Raw genomic sequence first — 18,235 nt, forward strand, 5'->3', positions numbered from 1 at the left:
AAGGCGGCGGCAAAACGCGCGCATGCTCTGCACAATGTGCGGCTGCAACGTCATGCGCAACGCTGGCGACGTGGTCACTTCTTTTGCTCCGGTGTACGCTACGCTATCCGGTTGTTAGCTGCCGCTGGCAGCCGTGTGCGTGTGTGTGGTAGGACAGTTTGTCGCCGTCGGCTGTCGTATACACTACCCGACGAGTGGTCTCTTGAGTGAACAACATGGGGAGTAAGTAGAGCGATTTTTGCAGTATTTTTATGACATTACCTTGCGTGTTGCGTTGTTTACAGGGGCCGATCTAACGACCCTTGTTAGGATTGATGCGACTGTGGAGAAGCTTTTCACTCGAATTTTTCTTGCCGGCATTCTTCGGTGTTCGCGTAGTTGGGCTTCGTAGGGGCACCACTCGACGTTTTTGAGCAGATGGTCCACGAATTGGACATTTGTGACTAGCTCTGTTTTTGTCATTCGTTATGTACGATGATACAGCAGTCTTTTCTGGCAGCGTGGACTGCGCCGGACTTGGGTAGTTTTCTTTCGGGGTCATCGTAGACGCCGCCTTGAGTGTCAACCTGGTGACGTTGACACGTTGTCATGGACGTGTAACAGCCGGTCCAACGCGACTTGCTGATGAATAGTATGCGTACTCGAATATGTTTTCACTGTACTATCACTTAAAGGCTTGATCGCGGTATACCCGCTCTAGCTAGGTCATTATACTGAGGGTCATTAGTTTGTGTTCATGACCGTGAAAGTTTCCGACGCGAGCGAGCGCTAGTCATCCGTGGTTCGCAGCGCTTTTCAAAGTTTTCAAAATGTTTTTGTAATTCTCAAGGAGCTGAAGTTACCACTATATTCCGCACCTTATCGCTACAGGTACAGCTTGTACACTAGTATCGCATGTGACTCGCATGTATCCGCACAATCTTTCCTTCTTAGGACGTGCATAGATATGTAACGAAGCTTGCAAGTCTGATCTTAAAAAGTGCCGACACCGGTGTCCATTACAATGCGGTCACCTTGGTTTTACCATGAAGCATGCCAAAATTTCGTTGACAGTATGATGAAAGAGTTGGTGTTGTAGATGTGGCGAGGTCGCTGTTATCTCATCTTATCACCTTTTTATCTTTGCAGTAAAATTTTTGGAAGTTATCAAACCCTTTTGTGGGATCCTTCCCGAAGTCGCAAAGCCAGAACGAAAAGTAAGCAATACTTTGTGTATTTGTGTCATAAACATGTTAAGGCGTACTATTTCTTACAGTGAAATTACACTTACGACACTACCTTTTCTTGAAATTCCAGATTCAGTTCAGAGAAAAGGTGCTATGGACTGCGATCACACTATTCATCTTCCTTGTTTGTTGCCAGGTAAGACAGCAAGTACCTAGTTGGCCTCAATGCGGACAGGTGTGGTGTGCTGCTTAACGAAAAGTATCAGAGGAAGAACACGTACATAAATCCGGCATATGGCTTAGCACTTACTGTGACTTGTACCTGTTTGCATCATCAGAAGGCAAAATTAACCAGGAAAAAAGTTATTGTTCCAATCATCTTACATGCAGTTTGATAGATGCAGTTATGTCAGTTTTGCAATGTGTGAAGTACCTGGGGAGGATCGTACAGATAACAGGAAGATATGATGGTACTGGTTCATTCATTTCCATATGTATTCGAACAGTTCAATAGGGCCTAGTCGAAGAGTGCTGCATTGTTTATTCTGAGGCACTCGTGGTTCCCAACGGAATGTACCTTAAAAATAATGGCTGATGGGAGTTCAGTCATATGGCATGAAGCTGCCCTAGTTTGAGAATGAGGCAGTTGGGTATTTGTACAGGCACCAGCTACAGTGTCGTTCCCCTGATCTCGTTATTTGTTCACTGTATGCGTTCTAGTAGTTTTGATGGCGTAACATTGCTGTTATTGTATAAATAGTAACATTGTTTCAGTTAAAAGTTACTCAAACGAGAAAGCAACAAGTTACAGGTTGATGTTACCCATGAAAGTAACCACATTGTTATTGCGTAAGAGTGCTCTTAACAAACTTATATCCTTTTCCCCGCAGATCCCACTTTTTGGGATCATGTCTTCAGACTCCGCAGACCCTTTCTACTGGATGCGAGTCATTCTTGCCTCGAACCGAGGCACCCTCATGGAGCTGGGTATCTCGCCCATTGTCACATCAGGTCTCATCATGCAACTGCTTGCCGGCGCGAAGATCATTGAGGTTGGGGACACGCCAAAGGACAGGGCGCTCTTCAACGGAGCGCAGAAGCGTGAGTGTCCTGGGGTTGCATGACCGTTCTTGTATACAGAACCTTGTTGTTGGGTTGTAAGAGGGTACAGACGTTGCGATGAGATGTCGAACAAGGTGAATAAAGATGTTAAAGAATAAATAATTGAGCTTATCTGTACGTAAGAATGCAATTATCTTGGGAACTGTGCAAAGAAAGGAAACATAACAAAACAGTATGTGACCACTTAAAGGGGCACTGAAGGCAAATTATATATGTTGTAGTGAAAGGTGAATGTTTGAGGACGCCTAAAACTTCAGTATTATCAAAAGCAGTGCTCTACTAATCAAGAAATTAAGGTAAATGTAGGACACGATATGCGCCACCAGTGGGACATTTTGGAATGAGCCCGATGACAGTCAGGAGTCCAGAGTACAATTAATCACTAGTATTCCAACTACTTATAATGAAAAAATAACATTCCATACATTACAAGTTGTAATAAAATGCTGCTTGTGCGTTTCTGTTTCATTCATGAAAAAAAAAACTTGGCCTTGCCAAGGAGAACGGCGTGGGTAGTCTAAAAGTTTCGAGTTCGCCGGGCTGCACTCGGCTCGTGCGGTCGCGTCTCAGTGGTAGTTTTGTTACGTACTGTTGTGTGTGCATTGCACGCTCGTGAAAGTCGCTCTAATGGAAAGTTCGACAAAATGCCGCATCCCTGTTATGTTGCCAGATGCCTGAATGGTGTTTGCCGCTTGAGCAACAGCAGCAGGTGCAGCAAAGAAACCGACGTGACTTTCTTATGGGTGCCCCAAATAAATCCATGCCGAAGTGAGTGAGCACCGTGCCTCTGCGACAGTGTGCCTTTTAAAAAAACAAGAAATCTGCATGTGTGCTCTCTGCACTTTCGTGCAGAGTATTACGAGATCAACCGCAACTTGGGCAAGACTTGTAACGTGCCCTTCAGAGCAGAAACCGCAGCGTCGGCTGCCGGGCAGTAAATGTGGGCAACAATGGGCAAAGGCAAACGCTATGTCAGGAGGCCTTTTCAGGTGGGCGATTTGAAATGCGCTAATGCTGTGTGGACCACTAAAACGTGATTTTCTTTCAAAATAAGCATTTCCTTGGCACGAAACAAGCACTACGAGGTTTCTGGAACGTTATTTCAACAACCAACGTCGACTTACCGTTTGCCTTTAGGGTCCCTTTACGAGCTCCACAAGCAAGGATAACATATGACCTGATCATGTGACTGAAAATTTTATTTAAGCGGTAAAGTTATCTGTCAATGCTTTCAGCACATAATTGAGTGTTGGAAAAAGAGAGATCACGTCCAATTTGGTAAATTTACAGCGCACAGATGGACGGTACTTAAAAGAAACATAATAGAAGTGCCTGTACGTTTGTACGCTGTAAATTTACCAAAAGTTTTTTACCAACTCCCCCTACTTTAATATTGCATCATGTTCAACTTACGCTGATTTTCTTTCATTGCATTTCCTCAAGTAATTAGTATGTTTTATTATTGACGTTGTGTAACTTCTGGGCTAAAATTGGAATTTGCAGGTGGCTGCTCTCTGACGATTCTGCAAGGCTAGATTCAGTTTTTTCACTAAACACGATTCTCACGATTAGCAAATTATAGTGCGAGGTACAAAATAGTGTACCTCGACAATCCAGAGATGCCCACAGGGGCTGTCATTTTCCCGCATCATCGCCCTTTGCATTGTTTTGCAGTGTTCGGTATGGTGATCACAATTGGCCAGGCGATCGTGTACGTCATGACGGGCATGTACGGTGACCCTGCCGACATCGGCGCTGGCGTCTGCTTTCTCATCATCATCCAGTTGTTTGTGGCGGGTCTCATCGTGCTCTTGTTGGATGAACTGCTACAGAAGGGCTACGGATTGGGCTCCGGTATCTCCCTCTTCATTGCCACCAACATCTGCGAGACCATCGTCTGGAAGGCCTTCAGTCCGGCAACGGTCAACACTGGCCGAGGTAAGTGACAAGTAAAGTGGGCGCTAGGTTGGGTGCGGAAGGCTGGCAGAGAGTTTTGATGTTACGGTCAAGTCTCACTATAACCAAGTCGCATCTGACACGGAAATAGCCTCTTTATATACGAACGAAAGTTCGTTATAAATGATTTGTAACACTGTACCTATGACAAGGCTGTTATTTTTCTTTGTTATAACTGATACTTCATCATATCGAGGTTTCAATGTATCAGTTTGTGCCAGCACCCCTATATGTGCTTTGCAGATGGGTGACATTCAGATGGACAGTCCCTGCAGCGTTGGAGTAACTGATCTCGATAACAGTTGCAATTTAGTCTAGTTGGAATGCTATTTTTCATTGCTGCTTCTTTCAGCAAGTGCAGGTGACGCGTTGTCATTTAGATTTCCGCAACATGTTGGCCTCACCAATGGAATTTTTGACGTTTGCACATTTAGATTGGTAGTTTGTGCGTTTTTTTAAAGGACTGTGTTGGTAGATGATGATGTGAATGGCTTCTGCAAGTCAACTGAAAAAATCCCGTTAACAATGGCACTAAGCGTGTTTCAAGTTGCCCATACATAATTGCGGAGAACTGTACCTTCCTCTCTCAACAGCAGAAAAGCAATACAATGACTTTAGCGTGAGTTCAAATTGAATATTTATCTATTACATACAGTGCAAGTACATTTCCTTATGAACCTTATACAGTAAAACCTCGGTGATACGAATCTCGCGGGGTTACCAAAAATATTCGTATCATCCGAAATTCGTATCACCAGAAAACATGGAAAATTAGTTTGCGACAAAAGAAAGTTGGCAACGTTTTGATTTGGTGTTTCTCGGGGCCGCAGCGACACCATGAACAGCTCTGAATGATTACCAGTAAAGTTTTTAGACGTCAGCGATCACACTTGTACTCGTAAATATACGGTGCATGCGCACGTGTGCATTTAATGAACCAGATGGGTTGTGCCCCGTGACTGCTAGTAGCCCCTTCCTAATCTTACTACGCTTTTCTGCATGACAACAGAATACTGCGGCGAAAGTGACTTAAGAAGCGCTTTGCCCACGATAGATGGAGGCCAAGCTGCTTCGCCAAGACCGTCCGCTTAAAGGTGGACGAAGACCCTAAGGGGTCTTCGTCCACCTTTAATAGAACTTCATGACGGACCCGTAGCTCAAGTTTCAGTCTTGTTTCATAGAACATCTGATTGCGGGAACATCGCTTGCTTCGACATGGCAGACACGTGCTAACACAGTACAAAGACGCTGCTGCCTCGAGCACAGGAGCACGCGTCAACGCGTCGGGGAAAAGAAGCACTACGTCAAGGTCATCTGTAATCTAAGCGCGCAGGCGCCTAAAGGCCTCCAGGATTCGCGCGCACTATCTCGGAGGCAACGACGCACCGTTGATGGTCGCGCAGCGCGCATGCCCGCGCCCGCGCGTGATTGCCGGGTCTTCCGCGACAGCGAGGGCAGCACCTGTTCGTACCTGTGCGCTAGCGTACGTTCGTATCAAACGTCGCGGGGTGCAAATCGGTTCGCAACAACCGTACTCCAATACATTGCAGGCTAATGGGCCTTGGCCGGGACCACAGAAAAATTCGTATCACCCCGAAATTCGTGCGAGCCGTGATCGTATCACCGAGGTTTTACTGTACAGAAAGCCCCTATTGTCTGACATCAGGGGCAAGTAGGAAATGTATGAAGAAAATATTTTCACCCTCTAAACAACGTTAATTCATCCATTTACCAAGCGGGCTTGACTAAAAACATTCTAACCTAAACCAGAGTGCATGCATCCATGGAACAGCACAAACAAAATCTTAGAAAAAAATGCTTGAGGACTCTTGTCTAATGTTCACAAAACACACCTTCCAGAATGCTTCTAGTTTTGCTATCTGGAATATATGCTGCAAGACCAAAACCTGCAATAACCTTTAGATATATGTGACCCACAAGCTAGCTGCAAATGTACTGCTGATTATACCGTTGTCACACAGTCACTTTTGATCGCGATTGACCATGATCCGAATCTACTTTCGTGATCATGATTGGCTCATTTATGCAAGCTGCACAAGGGAGCCAGTCACTGATAAGGAATTTGATCCTGATCAGGCTTATTAATCGCGATTAGCAATGCACCATGTGACACTAGTGTAAGAGAGTTTGGTAAACACATTTTATTCAGAAATGCACGCAAGAGCTTCATGGATGAGCTCAGTGCATGCGACTTGTTTTTTGCATTTCAATGAATGGTGTGTACTGTGTGGGAATCAAAGTGCCCATGCCATAAGATTTTCGGAAAAGGTAAATTCCCAGGTGTGTTCGCGGGCTAAGTTGGTTGATGATCACGATAAATTTAAACAGCGCGACTGAATACACTGTTCAAATTTATTATGATAAATTCCTTCTTGCCTAGCCTGAGAACATGGACTGTAATTATGGTAGATTTTTTAGCTTACTCATTTATTTGTAAAATTAGAAGTGCTATGTCATAATATGCCATAATGGAGCAGAAACTAGCTTTTGCTGTGTAAACAGTGTACTCTTAAACTTTTGTCGCCGACTAAATGTGTAATTAAACTCCAGAAACATTTAATCCTCGTACGTGGTAAATCCGGTTTTCCAAGCTTGGAACCGCAATTTTCACTGCGCTCAAGAACTACCACTGTGTTAATGCCAGATACTACAGTAGGCGCTTGTTAAACGGAACCTGAAGGGACCAGGAGAATATGTTCAATTTAGCAGGAGTTCCACACAAAGCCTATCATATTAGAGGCAGTTGCTGTTAAGATTTCCGTTAACTGAGTGCCTACTACTAACAGAGCATTTTTTTTTTCATGGAGTACGCATTTCATTGACGCACATTGGAGTGCTACAGAGGGGCTTTCTCGGGTTGCTCCATGCAGGCACTGAATTCGAGGGTGCCATCATTGCGCTCTTCCACCTGCTGGCCACCCGGTCGGACAAGGTGCGCGCCCTGCGAGAGGCCTTCTACCGTGCCAACCTGCCCAACCTCATGAACCTGCTGGCCACAGTGCTTGTCTTCGCCATAGTCATATACTTCCAGGTACTGCGCTCCGTGACCTCTCGTCATTGCTCGTTATCCTTAAGCCTCGCTGTGGTGTGAAAGGGCCCCTAAACAACCTGTGAAGATACAAAGAATGAGCGCATTATTCTGTCCTGGCGTTTTCACTATTTTCGGCACAATTGGCAACGCCAGAAGTCTGTTCACATGACATCTTGAGGAAATAAGCTCTAGATTGGTCCATATACGAGGGATGTCGGTTGTGAATTGTCTCCTTACCCTGCTTTGCCATGCAGTCGCATGCCCGTTCTGCCTTGTGTCACACGACTATCACGCGCGATCAACCAATTTTGCTTTGTTGTGTGCTTTTTCGGCTGTGCAGCGTATGTAACAGCATGCAGCGAAAAAGCACAAAAACTTCATAGGCTCAATGTTTAGTGCTGACGTCTTACAAGTTTTTTATGAAGAAATAAGTGACGAGGAGGAGATAGTACCTGTGGGAAGGGTAGTGAAGGCGAGAAAGCAACCACTTCCTCGTCTTTGAACTCGGAGTGGTTTAGGGGCCCTTGAAGAGAATTGTTAAGAATTAGTAGATGACTTGATCATCAGAATGATTTAGAATCTTCTTTCTTCAGGGCTTCCGTGTGGATCTTCCCATCAAGTCTGCCCGCTACCGTGGACAGTACAGCTCATACCCCATCAAGCTCTTCTACACGTCCAACATCCCCATCATTCTGCAGTCTGCACTCGTCTCCAACCTCTACGTCATCTCTCAGGTGAGCCAGCTGCGGGATCCCCTTTCACGTGCCATTGTGGTTCAAGTGTCTGTTTAGCGCTCACCGGTGTCGTAGTTTGCGAGCTCAGTTCTTGGCTACCACTCTCCGATTTTGATGTGAGGCAGTGTACAGGAAAGTTCATGTAATTGAAACTTGTGAGATCATGAAAGAAAGTGAGGCGACTACAATTGATGCTTGTGTCATGCCTGTGAGGTTAGTCATTGTCTTGAGGCCTTAGAAATTTTGCTGCCACGCAAACTTATCTACTTATAGGAGTGACTGTGATGACTACCGTGAATGCACCTGTTTTGTTTATCGACCAAAATATTTTGCTGTGGAAGTTGCTTAGTCGGTGCATGTTGTGTAAATGCCATTAAAAATGCTATTAGGTATACTTTAATACAATTAATTGCGTACAATACAGAGCCCTCTGGCGAGGAGTCGGTCATACCTTGGGTTGTTTCAAGGTCTTAGACCACATTAGGTGGCAATACAGGAGGCGGTCTTTGAGCTGTAAAGCGGTAGTTGCAGTGTGTTTCATGTGTGCATGAATACGTCTCTCTGTTTATGAGTGTGCTGCTTCGTTAATATTGATACCTTGTCATTGAAATGATAAAAATATTCAAAGGAACTTATAAGTGTCATTTGCTTTTTTCCTTGAATATGCACTAATTTCTCTTCCTACGTTTTGTGCTTTTTTTTTCACACCCAGATGCTTGCCGTCAAGTTCAGCGGAAATGTCTTCGTCAATCTCTTGGGAGTCTGGGCGGTGAGTGTCTCAACAAATCTGTCTCTCTTTCATAGACATTCATGCATTTATTAGTAGAGCTGTGCGAATAGCAAAATATTGGGTGCGAAGCGAATTCGAATATTGAAGTGTGAGTGCGAATCGAATCGAATATTTTTCGAATATTTCTCGAATATTTCTAGTATATTTTTCGAATACTTCAAAGCAAAATTGCAGAAAAAGAAGTTAGAAAGTATTCCTAAGCATATTCTTATGAGATAGCAACATGAAAGTGTTTCTTTTCGCTAGGTTGATGAAGCACTGGCGGGATGGTGTTTCATAGTTGTCTTATCAAGAATGAGGCAATGTAGAGGCCGGATTCTATTTCTGTACATGATTTGGGGCAACCAAAGTGTTGCCGACAACATTTTACACGTGATAGGCAAAGATGCCATTTCCTCAGCCTCTCCTCCTCTTTCAAATTCTGTGGAAGCCCAACTGATGTGGCGAACAAGGGTGTGCTCCCTTCAAGTCCGGAGTTCCAAATCTGCCTCATAGACGTCGATATATAAGAACATCTGAAATTTTGGATGCTAAAAAGCTTCGGCTTCCGATTTTTCGGACTTCCTGCTCAAATTTCAGGTCCAAAACAGCATTAATTGAGCACCCACCTCTGCCACATCTTTCATCTCCATGTTGTGTGGGGATCGAGAGCGTCCTCCTACCTGGCGCCTCGTTCCCCAGCTGCCGCGCGCGTGCCGGCCGCGTAGCCCGGGCGCACTTAGGCACCGGCAATCGCCAAGATGGCGGCCAGGGCGCCTCCTTGTCTGGGGGAGCCAAGCGTCGGCTCCGTCCCGCGCTGGCATGTCCGGGCACGCTACGCTGGCGAGCTGCGCGGGCCTACGTCACAACGCAGCGCCATTCCCCATTGGGCCACTGATGACATCCTCCTCTCCTACGAGCTAAGATGCGCCCGACGATTCGCTCGTGGCGTCAGATGCTCTCAGGCTAGCACGAGAGGTTGACGCGCTGCTCTAGCAGGCGGCTTCTCGTTCGTGTGCTCGACCGCTGCCCTTTGTGTGGTAGTCTTAGCGCCGCTGGCAAGCGTACTTGCTCGGTCTTGCGGAGTTCCCTATACGGCCTGCAAGCCCGTGAGTGTCGTACTGTGCTGCATCTTGGGTTAATAAACCCGTTGTTGCTGTTACCCTGCCTCGTGCGTGGTTTCTGCGCCGTGTCGGAGAAAACGACGAACCCGGCCGCAGCGTCGTCGCACGCAGCGGCAGTGGAGAACGTCGCGTCCCTGCACGGTCGCGCTCCTAGGTAAGCCTAGTGCAAACCTATCTCCACAGTTGGAACCAGTGTTTTCTTGAGTTAGTACATTTGCGACCGTAGCAGAGCTCGAAAGGCAGCTTTGCCGCAATACCGGGGTGTGATGAGGTGAAGCATATTGAAAATCTAGGGACCACTTCCAATCGGACGTTGACTCTCTTGGCAAAGTGCTACCGTAACGGAGGTTGAAAGGCAGCTTTGCCGCAATACCGGTGTGTGATGAGGTGAAGCATAATAAAACTCTAGGGACCACTTCCAGTCGGACGTCTTGACAAAGTGCGACCGTAACGGAGCTTGAAAGGCAGCTTTGCCGCATTACGAGAGTGTAATGAGGTGAAGAATATTGAAAATCTGAAGGGGGACTTTCAATCGGACGTTGACTGTATTTGTTTTTGGGAAGTTCGAATAGCAAAATTCCAGTACGAATCGAATCGAATAGCAAACACTATTCAAAAAATATTCGAAATTTCCAATATTCGCACACCCCTATTTATTCGTCTAGCAGCTGTTTTTCGCTTGCTGTTGATTCAGCGGACACATTCGTATACGTTAAGCTGCAAAGCAACCGTGAAAAAAAATATTTAGCCGACCTGACCAGAAGATTCATTACTCACTGCAACGCGTAGTGCACTGTAGTTTTGGTACATCGGTAATAAATATAACTCAACACCTCATAATGAAACACTTATGCAAATCAGCACACCTCTGATTTTTTGCGCAAGCACGAGGGCGTGCATTCGCTTCCCGCCCCTAATGGCTGCACTTCGATTTAGGCGTGTTTTAAAGAACACCAAGTGGTGAAACTTACGCTGGAGGGGTAACTATGGCATGCTTGATAATGACATCGTGGTTTTGGCGCATAAAACTCGAGAGTTTAGTCAGCTTTTGACTTCCCACTTTGCACTTTATATAATAAGCGATGTTCAGCGAAGCATTGACCATTATTAAAAAGTTGCTGTAAAATACATTTATACCTCGCAGGACCTCAAATAAAGTGACAGAGTTATAAAAGGGTTAACGTTCTCTTATGGTACTGTGCAAGTTCCTCAGATTTTAGCAAATCTAATATTTCATGTTTTCTTTGTTTCCTGTTCAGGACGTTGGCGGTGCGGGTCCGGCCAGGGCGTACCCCATCGGAGGCCTATGTTACTACCTCTCACCGCCCGAGAACTTGGCTCACATTTTGGAAGATCCCGTCCATGCGGTGCTGTATATCGTGTTCATGCTGGGCTCCTGCGCCTTCTTCTCCAAGACGTGGATCGAGGTGTCGGGCTCTAGCGCCAAGGATGTAAGTGGAAAACATTGTCCGCATTCGGCTGTGCTAAAAATCGCTGGGGGGGCAACGCTCTTTAAAACGTTTGAAAATTTTTGATCGATTTTGAGGAAACTTGCCGAGCTTGTGTGCATTTGTGTGCTGATTTGAACTATGTAATTATTTTTTTGGTACATTACATAGATTTTAGAATAGTATCAAACATTTTATGCGCTTTTTGGGAGCGTGTTTTTCTCCTGAACTGAGAAAGTTGCAAAGTAAGTTGGCATGTCAGAATAATATGGAATGAGAACTGTATGCAATAGACCAAAAATGGATGTTGTAAACACATTTGAACGTATGTTCTGATAATTTAAACAACAGGTGAGTTGATGTCAAGCTGGAATTTAAATCATAAATGTTCGACATACCATAACTGTTGCTCAAATCAACTTCGAATGTTCATTCTTGTTTTCTTATAGTTTACATTCGAGATAATTCTGATATGCTGATTTACTTTGTGACTCAGTTTTAAAAAAAAACTGAGTAATTGCATATTTGACGTCAGTACACAAACATAATTTAAGCATGTCTCAAAGTGGGGTGTCTCCCCTTAATGGAGAAACGAGGCGGTTCATTGAAAGGCACCCGCAACGCCTCCAAGCAAGCCGCAGATAGCAGCATTGTGATACGACAATTTCGTGAACATTGTGAAACAAACACTGCATACGATTGCATGTATTTTTGTCTTCCAGGTTGCCAAGCAACTAAAGGAACAACAGATGGTTATGCGCGGTCACAGAGAAAAGTCCATGATCCACGAGCTGAACAGGTACATCCCCACTGCAGCTGCGTTTGGAGGCTTGTGCATCGGAGCCTTATCGGTGCTGGCCGACTTCCTGGGTGAGTGGCAAGAGTCTTTGTCTCGGAATACAGTTGGCTTTCGGTAACTCAAAGTGATAATTTAAACTCTTGGTTAATTCAAACAATTTTTGGTTGGCCTGCTTTGTTTTCAATGTATTTTAAAGCCGCCACCTTCAAACTGCCCATTGCACAAATTCGGTCAATTCAAACTTTTTTCTTCTCCATGCCTGGTAATTATCTGCTGCCTTTTTTGCTTCTGGGTGAACATTCTTGTTTTTATGTCACTAACAGCCTCAAATGAAGCCTACAAAATGGCCAAACAAGCCAAACCGTGTGCACCAACAATCGCATGCTGACTGAGGAAGGAAAACGAGACGTCTGGCTTCCATCTATCGTGTTCCGAACGCTCAGTCATTTTTGTCGCAGTACACCGGTGTCGTGCGGGAAAGCGTCCCAAGAATGAGAAGGGTCTAAGAGTTGTCACGGGACACAACACATTTTGTCCCTTAATTGCACACGTTGTGTACTGACGAGTCCCAGTATGATCACTGACGTTTAAAAACTTTACTGGCAACCATGCAGAGCTGTCTATGATGCTGCTGCTTTGCTGAGAAACAAAGAACATCCCAACTCTAGTTCTTATATGTTGCCCAGTGTCATATTTATGAGAACTTCTGATTATTTCACTTCTGATAGTTCAAACTTGAGCGGACCTCAGGATTTTGTTCGAACTATCAAGAGTCTGCTGTATCCTCTTTTGGGCACAAGTTATTTCCTGTTGAATAATGCATTGAAAGTCAATTTATTGCAAGGCACTGACTATCGCATTGAATTTCGAAGAACTTATTGTGAGGCACTGGAGACTTTGTGTTGCAAGAAACTGCTAAGACAGTAAGATGTTGCATTGTACACATTCTCGTGCACAGTGATAATTAAGGAGTAATCAAGTTTCTGTTTATTGTGCAGTCAGTCATGTTGCATTTTTGCGTAAAATAATTGAACCACTAACTCAAAAAGTACATATGCAAGTTATTAGCTGCAAGCTAAAGATAATGAGGAAGAAATTATTCTTTTGCATTTGCTGTAATTAGCAGCACGTCTAGCATTCCATCAAGCATGTAGCATCTCTACAAGAGTGAGCATCTCTAACAATGATTCAAACTGGGTGCAGAGGTGTGTTGGAAACATTCGTTGCTAGTGCGAGAAGTGGCTGTTCGCTTTGCATATTGGCTCAGATAGAACACTATACGATTCAATATTTTAAAAAATCTAGAATACAGTAAAAGCTCGTTAATTCGGATTTCTAGGGACCGGAAAAAATGTCCGAATTAACCGATTGTCCGAATTATCGAATGGTCAAAATAAACACAATAAATGCAAGTTTTTTCAACATACCTTTACTTTACAAGGTAATCGCGGATGCGTCTCTGTTTTCGAGCATAAATTCGCGCGGACACAATTTTTCTGAGCTCTTCAAGGTGCTCAGCAGCTCGCATGCTGTCTGCGGTGCCAAAACAAAATTCTTTGAGGACGATGAGGGCCTCCGCGGCTTCCTTCACAGTACGAGGGGGCCTGTGTGGCTCATAGTGTGGCTGCTCCTCTTCACGCTCTTCGTCCTCGGATTCGTCGCCATGCATCACTTCCTTGACGATTTGCTCATCAGTCAGAGAGCCGGCAGTGGCAACGCCATCAATGCCGATATAATCGTCGAGTGTCACTGCATCAGGCATAACACTTCCGAAATCCTGCCCGTCGTCGGCACCGTCGTTCGGCGACACTTCGGCCACTGCGGCGTCGCTGGAGTCGGGTACAACAAAGCCACTGTGCCTGAAACAGTTGGCAATGGCGTGCACAGGCGTGCTCTGCCACACATACGCGAAGAATGCTAACTGCGCTCAGGAGACTCACGTCGTATTGTTTGCCGACGTCATTTCACAGGAGCTACTTCTTGTTGGGAGAGCCCATTTTTCAGGGCACGCAAAATTTCTACTTTGGTGGTGAAGTCTTGGCCTCGTACTTGGGCCGCTTCAACGGCGTTGCCATCGGCAGAGAGTCCGCTCACATGAGAAGTCAGCACAAAAGCAGCAGCAACGATCAAGCTAAAGGAGCCGTACTGAATCGTTCCTCGATAAAACGGCGTTCAACGATGCAGCACACCAACGGAAACAAAGCAACAAAAATGACACCGCGCCATACCCACACGCTAGTATCACCACTGGTACAACACTGTAACCACTGGCTTACAGTGTACCGAGTGTACTAGAATGGCACTGTACGACTGTACACTGGCTATCACACGCGAAGAAAAGGGTTCAACCAGTCTCAAGTCAAGCCAAGCCGATAATTGATGTCCATGGCGATGCAGCGTTTGAGCTCCACTTTTGTTCCGAATGGTTCTTTTTTCGTTTTCGAGCCTCGCCAGCGGCCCTAAAGTCGCCGAATTATCCGATTTGCAGTCAAATCTGTCCGAAATAACGAGCGCCCGGTCTCATAGAGTGATGCATATATTTACAGGGACCAGATGACGTGTCCGAATTAACCGATTTTCCGAATTAACGAGAGTCGAATTAACGAGCTTTTACTGTATTGACAATTGACAACCACCCGTTTTGTAGCACGGAGCCCCAAGGAAGTCCGTACCTGGAGAAAAATTCATCCTGGTTCGGGGACCAAACTCGGGACCGACACTTTTCTGGGGCGGTCACTCTACCAATTGAGCTAACCAGGATGCTAGCAATTGGCAGCGCGAGGGCGAATTAGTGAACAAATCAAAGCGCATGGGCAGACAATAGTGCAAATGAGTTCTGTGGAATCCCGCAAGGTGACGGAAGGGTTATGAAGGGGATAATATCTATAACTGGCTGGCTTATAAGTGTGATAAACCTGTAAGCCAGTCGTTCGACTAAAACATTTCGTAACGCAAGCATTATGTCTCACTCCGAGCCTTTGCGTTCCCTCTCGTCACGCAGGTGCCATTGGAAGTGGCACGGGTATCCTCCTCGCCGTCACAATCATCTACCAGTACTTCGAGATCTTCATCAAGGAACAGGGAGACATGGGCGGCATGAGCACGCTGCTCTTCTAGGCCGTTCAAACTATTCTCTCTTCTACGTTGTTGTTGTTTCTTTTCCTTTCCGTATTTTTTTTTAAATCTGTGTACATGTATTTAAGGACATTAAAAGACAACCACCTTGTCAAGATGGCCGCGAGGCAGGTCCCCTACACCTGGTGACATGGACGTCAGAAGAGTGTCGGGGTTGTGATGGCTGCCTTAGAAGAGAACTCAAGATATGGAGAGACTTGAAACGACAGATGCGTGCGTCTGTGACACTTGTGTTCCGATGAGAAGTCTACAAACGTCGTGGTCGAGAGAGAGTTCTTTCACATCTGTTTTTTTTTTTTTTTTAGCTTGCAACTGGCACCTATGTCACAGCAAGCCCCCTCTTTTTTTTTTTTTTTTCTCCTGTACTTACTGTCTTTCATGTATAGCATGTGAAGGCAGCAGAGGGTGAATTTTTATTGTACATACTTACATTGTGTTGCAGATTTTTTTTTTTTTAGAATGTCACACATGCATAAGAGTCTTGTGTCGAGTGCTTTTTTTTTGTTGTTAGCACTGTCCATTTGCTGCTGTATTGTTGCCGCTACAACACAATTAAATGTTGACTGCATGAAAGGTAGCCACCTTCTTTTTCTTTTATTGCTAGGAAACTTCGAAGAAGTCGTGCGCACACCGGAGCTTTGTGAACATTTTTGTATGAACAATACCCAAACTGGCCTTTTTCTGGGAGGTCATGGTAACATTTTGGATTGGCAGATCGATTTGTCTTGTATCATATGTGTGTGACATGCGCAAGTGGAAAAAAATAAAGGACTCTTCAGCAATATTGGCGCTTGGTTGTGTGTTTAAAGGGCCAGTAAACAGGCCCCCCGACTTCTTAAGGCGGAACCCTTAGATGCCTCACCGGACACGAAAATTGACTATCTGCATCCTGCGACGTCGGTGGCAACACGAGTGATGTAAAAATCATTGTGCGATGACGTCAAAGATTGGCAAAATGTGTGACGTCAATATGACATCACACCATGCGAGATCGGATGACATTATCGCACGACATTGTCGCTTGGTGAAAGGCGGTCCGGGCCGATTGCGGAGGCTCTGCAAAACTTTGTGAGGTGCAGGAAGCTTGCAATGCCTCCGATCCTGGAGGCAGTGCAAAACCACGTTATAGGGACACTAAAGGCAAATATTAAGTCGACGTTGATTGTTGAAATAGCGGTCCAGAAACCTCATAGTGCTACTTTTATGCCAAGGAAGTGCTTATTTTGAAATAAAATCGCATTTTAGTGGTCCGCATCGCGTTGGCACACTTCAAATCACCTGCCTTAAAGTGGTATTTCACACGTCACTGTTGCCGTGCCCAAAGTTGCCCGCCTTTAGTGCGCGGTGGCGTGCACCATTCGGGCATCCAGCAACATCACATGCATGCAGTATTTTGTCGAACTTTCTGTCACAGTGACTTTCACGAGCGTGCAAAACACGCGCGGCAGTACGCGATACCGAAACTACCACTGAGACGCGACCGTGTGAGCGAAGCAGGGCGCCGGGCGAAGCACAATTCAGCGAAAACGGAACCTTTGAACCACGCGCGCAGTTCCCTATAGCAACGCCAAAGAGGTTTTTTTTTCCATGAATCAAACAGAAACGAACAAGCAGCATTTTATTACGTCTCTTGATGCACTGAAGGTTCTTTTTTCATTGCAGTTAGATTACTAGTGATTAATTGTATTCAGACTCTCCCACGTCATCAGTATCACTTCCAAAATGTCCCACTCGTGGCGCTCATCGTGTGATACATTTGGCTTAATTTCTCGGTAAGTAGGGCACTGCTGTTGATAATACTGCCGTTTTAGACGTCATACATTGAGCTTTCACTCTGACATAAATTGTTATTTGCCTTTAGTGTCCCTTTAAGTGCACAAAGCTTTCGGAGGGGGGCATGGCAGGATCAATATATTGAGTGAGATGAAAAAGAAGAGTGCTTTCGCCTTTGAGTCGCCTTAGGCGAATGCAAGAAGGACCTGGTAACTTTTTTTCTTGCACCTTTTAAACAAGCTCACTCATTTGTACTGAATGACGCGGCAATCGCATTTTGCTAGTATCGAACCCTTGCGCACCGAGCAGACGCTCCGTTTCGAAAAACAATGTGCCTGTCCAGTCCTCTATGCCCGCTAAGTGACAATGATGCCCATGGGCAATGTTACCCAGCTCGTGAGATTGGTACCACGCACTACAAAACCACCCCTTGGCCCTGCGGTGATGCAGTTTCTGGCCTCATGGTTATCACAAGTAATCATCGAATAACCTCACTATCGGAGTTATAGCCTCACAAATCTATTGCTGCAAAAATTTTTCAAATCTGTCAAGTGCGAGCGGAGTTACAGGGGTATTGTTCCATGCTTTAAGCGCTTTCTTCTATCATCCCTAGAAGCGTGCTGAAAGCTATACAGGGGGGATGACAAAGGAGCAAGAAGCTATGTCGGCACACATCACCACCTTCATGATTTTCTTTATTTGAATGCGTCGGCCTACTTTCAGTGCGATCACGAGCACGCTTATGTTATTCTGTGGCGCATAATTCTAGCACTATAGAGGGCGGCGTGGGTACGTGGTGGTTGCGGTAACATTACAACACACGAACGCTCAAATTAGTCGATAGCCGTGTTCACCCATCTACGACGTAGTCTGGCCACTTTATCACGGAATATGCCAGGAGAAGAGTGAACGATTTGTAGCAGTCTTTCAAACGTGATGTTAATTCCTTGCTGCATGCAGCGCTGTAATATCTGGCTCGCATGTTGGCAGAAGCCTCAACTACTGATCGGCTGCGCTTTCTGACCATGTTCTAAAAAGTGTTGGCAGGGTCCAAAAGTGTTGAAAGAGTACTGTCATGGTGTCAGTACCTCTTTAACATCCACTGAATCGCAAAGGGCGAAAGAGTGTGATGCAGAACAACCAGCTACGAAAGAGGC

General features: G+C 45.4%; 1 protein-coding gene across 1 annotated transcript; it reads left to right on the forward strand.

Moving 5' to 3' along the window:
* The first annotated feature begins 39 nt into the window (after nt 1–39).
* On the forward strand, nt 40–16,090 carry LOC119396388 (protein transport protein Sec61 subunit alpha). The gene is made up of 11 exons (XM_037663588.2): nt 40–222; nt 1,129–1,196; nt 1,297–1,362; nt 2,057–2,267; nt 3,963–4,226; nt 7,136–7,296; nt 7,890–8,030; nt 8,743–8,799; nt 11,183–11,374; nt 12,094–12,241; nt 15,172–16,090. Exons 1-11 carry the CDS (start codon nt 216–218, stop codon nt 15,285–15,287), a joined length of 1,431 nt encoding a protein of 476 aa, XP_037519516.1. The 5' UTR covers nt 40–215; the 3' UTR covers nt 15,288–16,090.
* Nucleotides 16,091–18,235: the final 2,145 nt, after the last annotated feature.

Source organism: Rhipicephalus sanguineus, chromosome 6 (genome assembly GCF_013339695.2).
Source record: "Rhipicephalus sanguineus isolate Rsan-2018 chromosome 6, BIME_Rsan_1.4, whole genome shotgun sequence".
NCBI lineage: Eukaryota > Metazoa > Arthropoda > Arachnida > Ixodida > Ixodidae > Rhipicephalus > Rhipicephalus sanguineus.

Bases quoted from the DNA above. Each gene is read 5' to 3' on its own strand.
- LOC119396388 (XM_037663588.2), top strand. The intron at 2,268-3,962 runs GTGAGTGTCCTG...ATTGTTTTGCAG, and splicing joins CTTCAACGGAGCGCAGAAGC to TGTTCGGTATGGTGATCACA. The intron at 4,227-7,135 runs GTAAGTGACAAG...TGCTCCATGCAG, and splicing joins AACGGTCAACACTGGCCGAG to GCACTGAATTCGAGGGTGCC.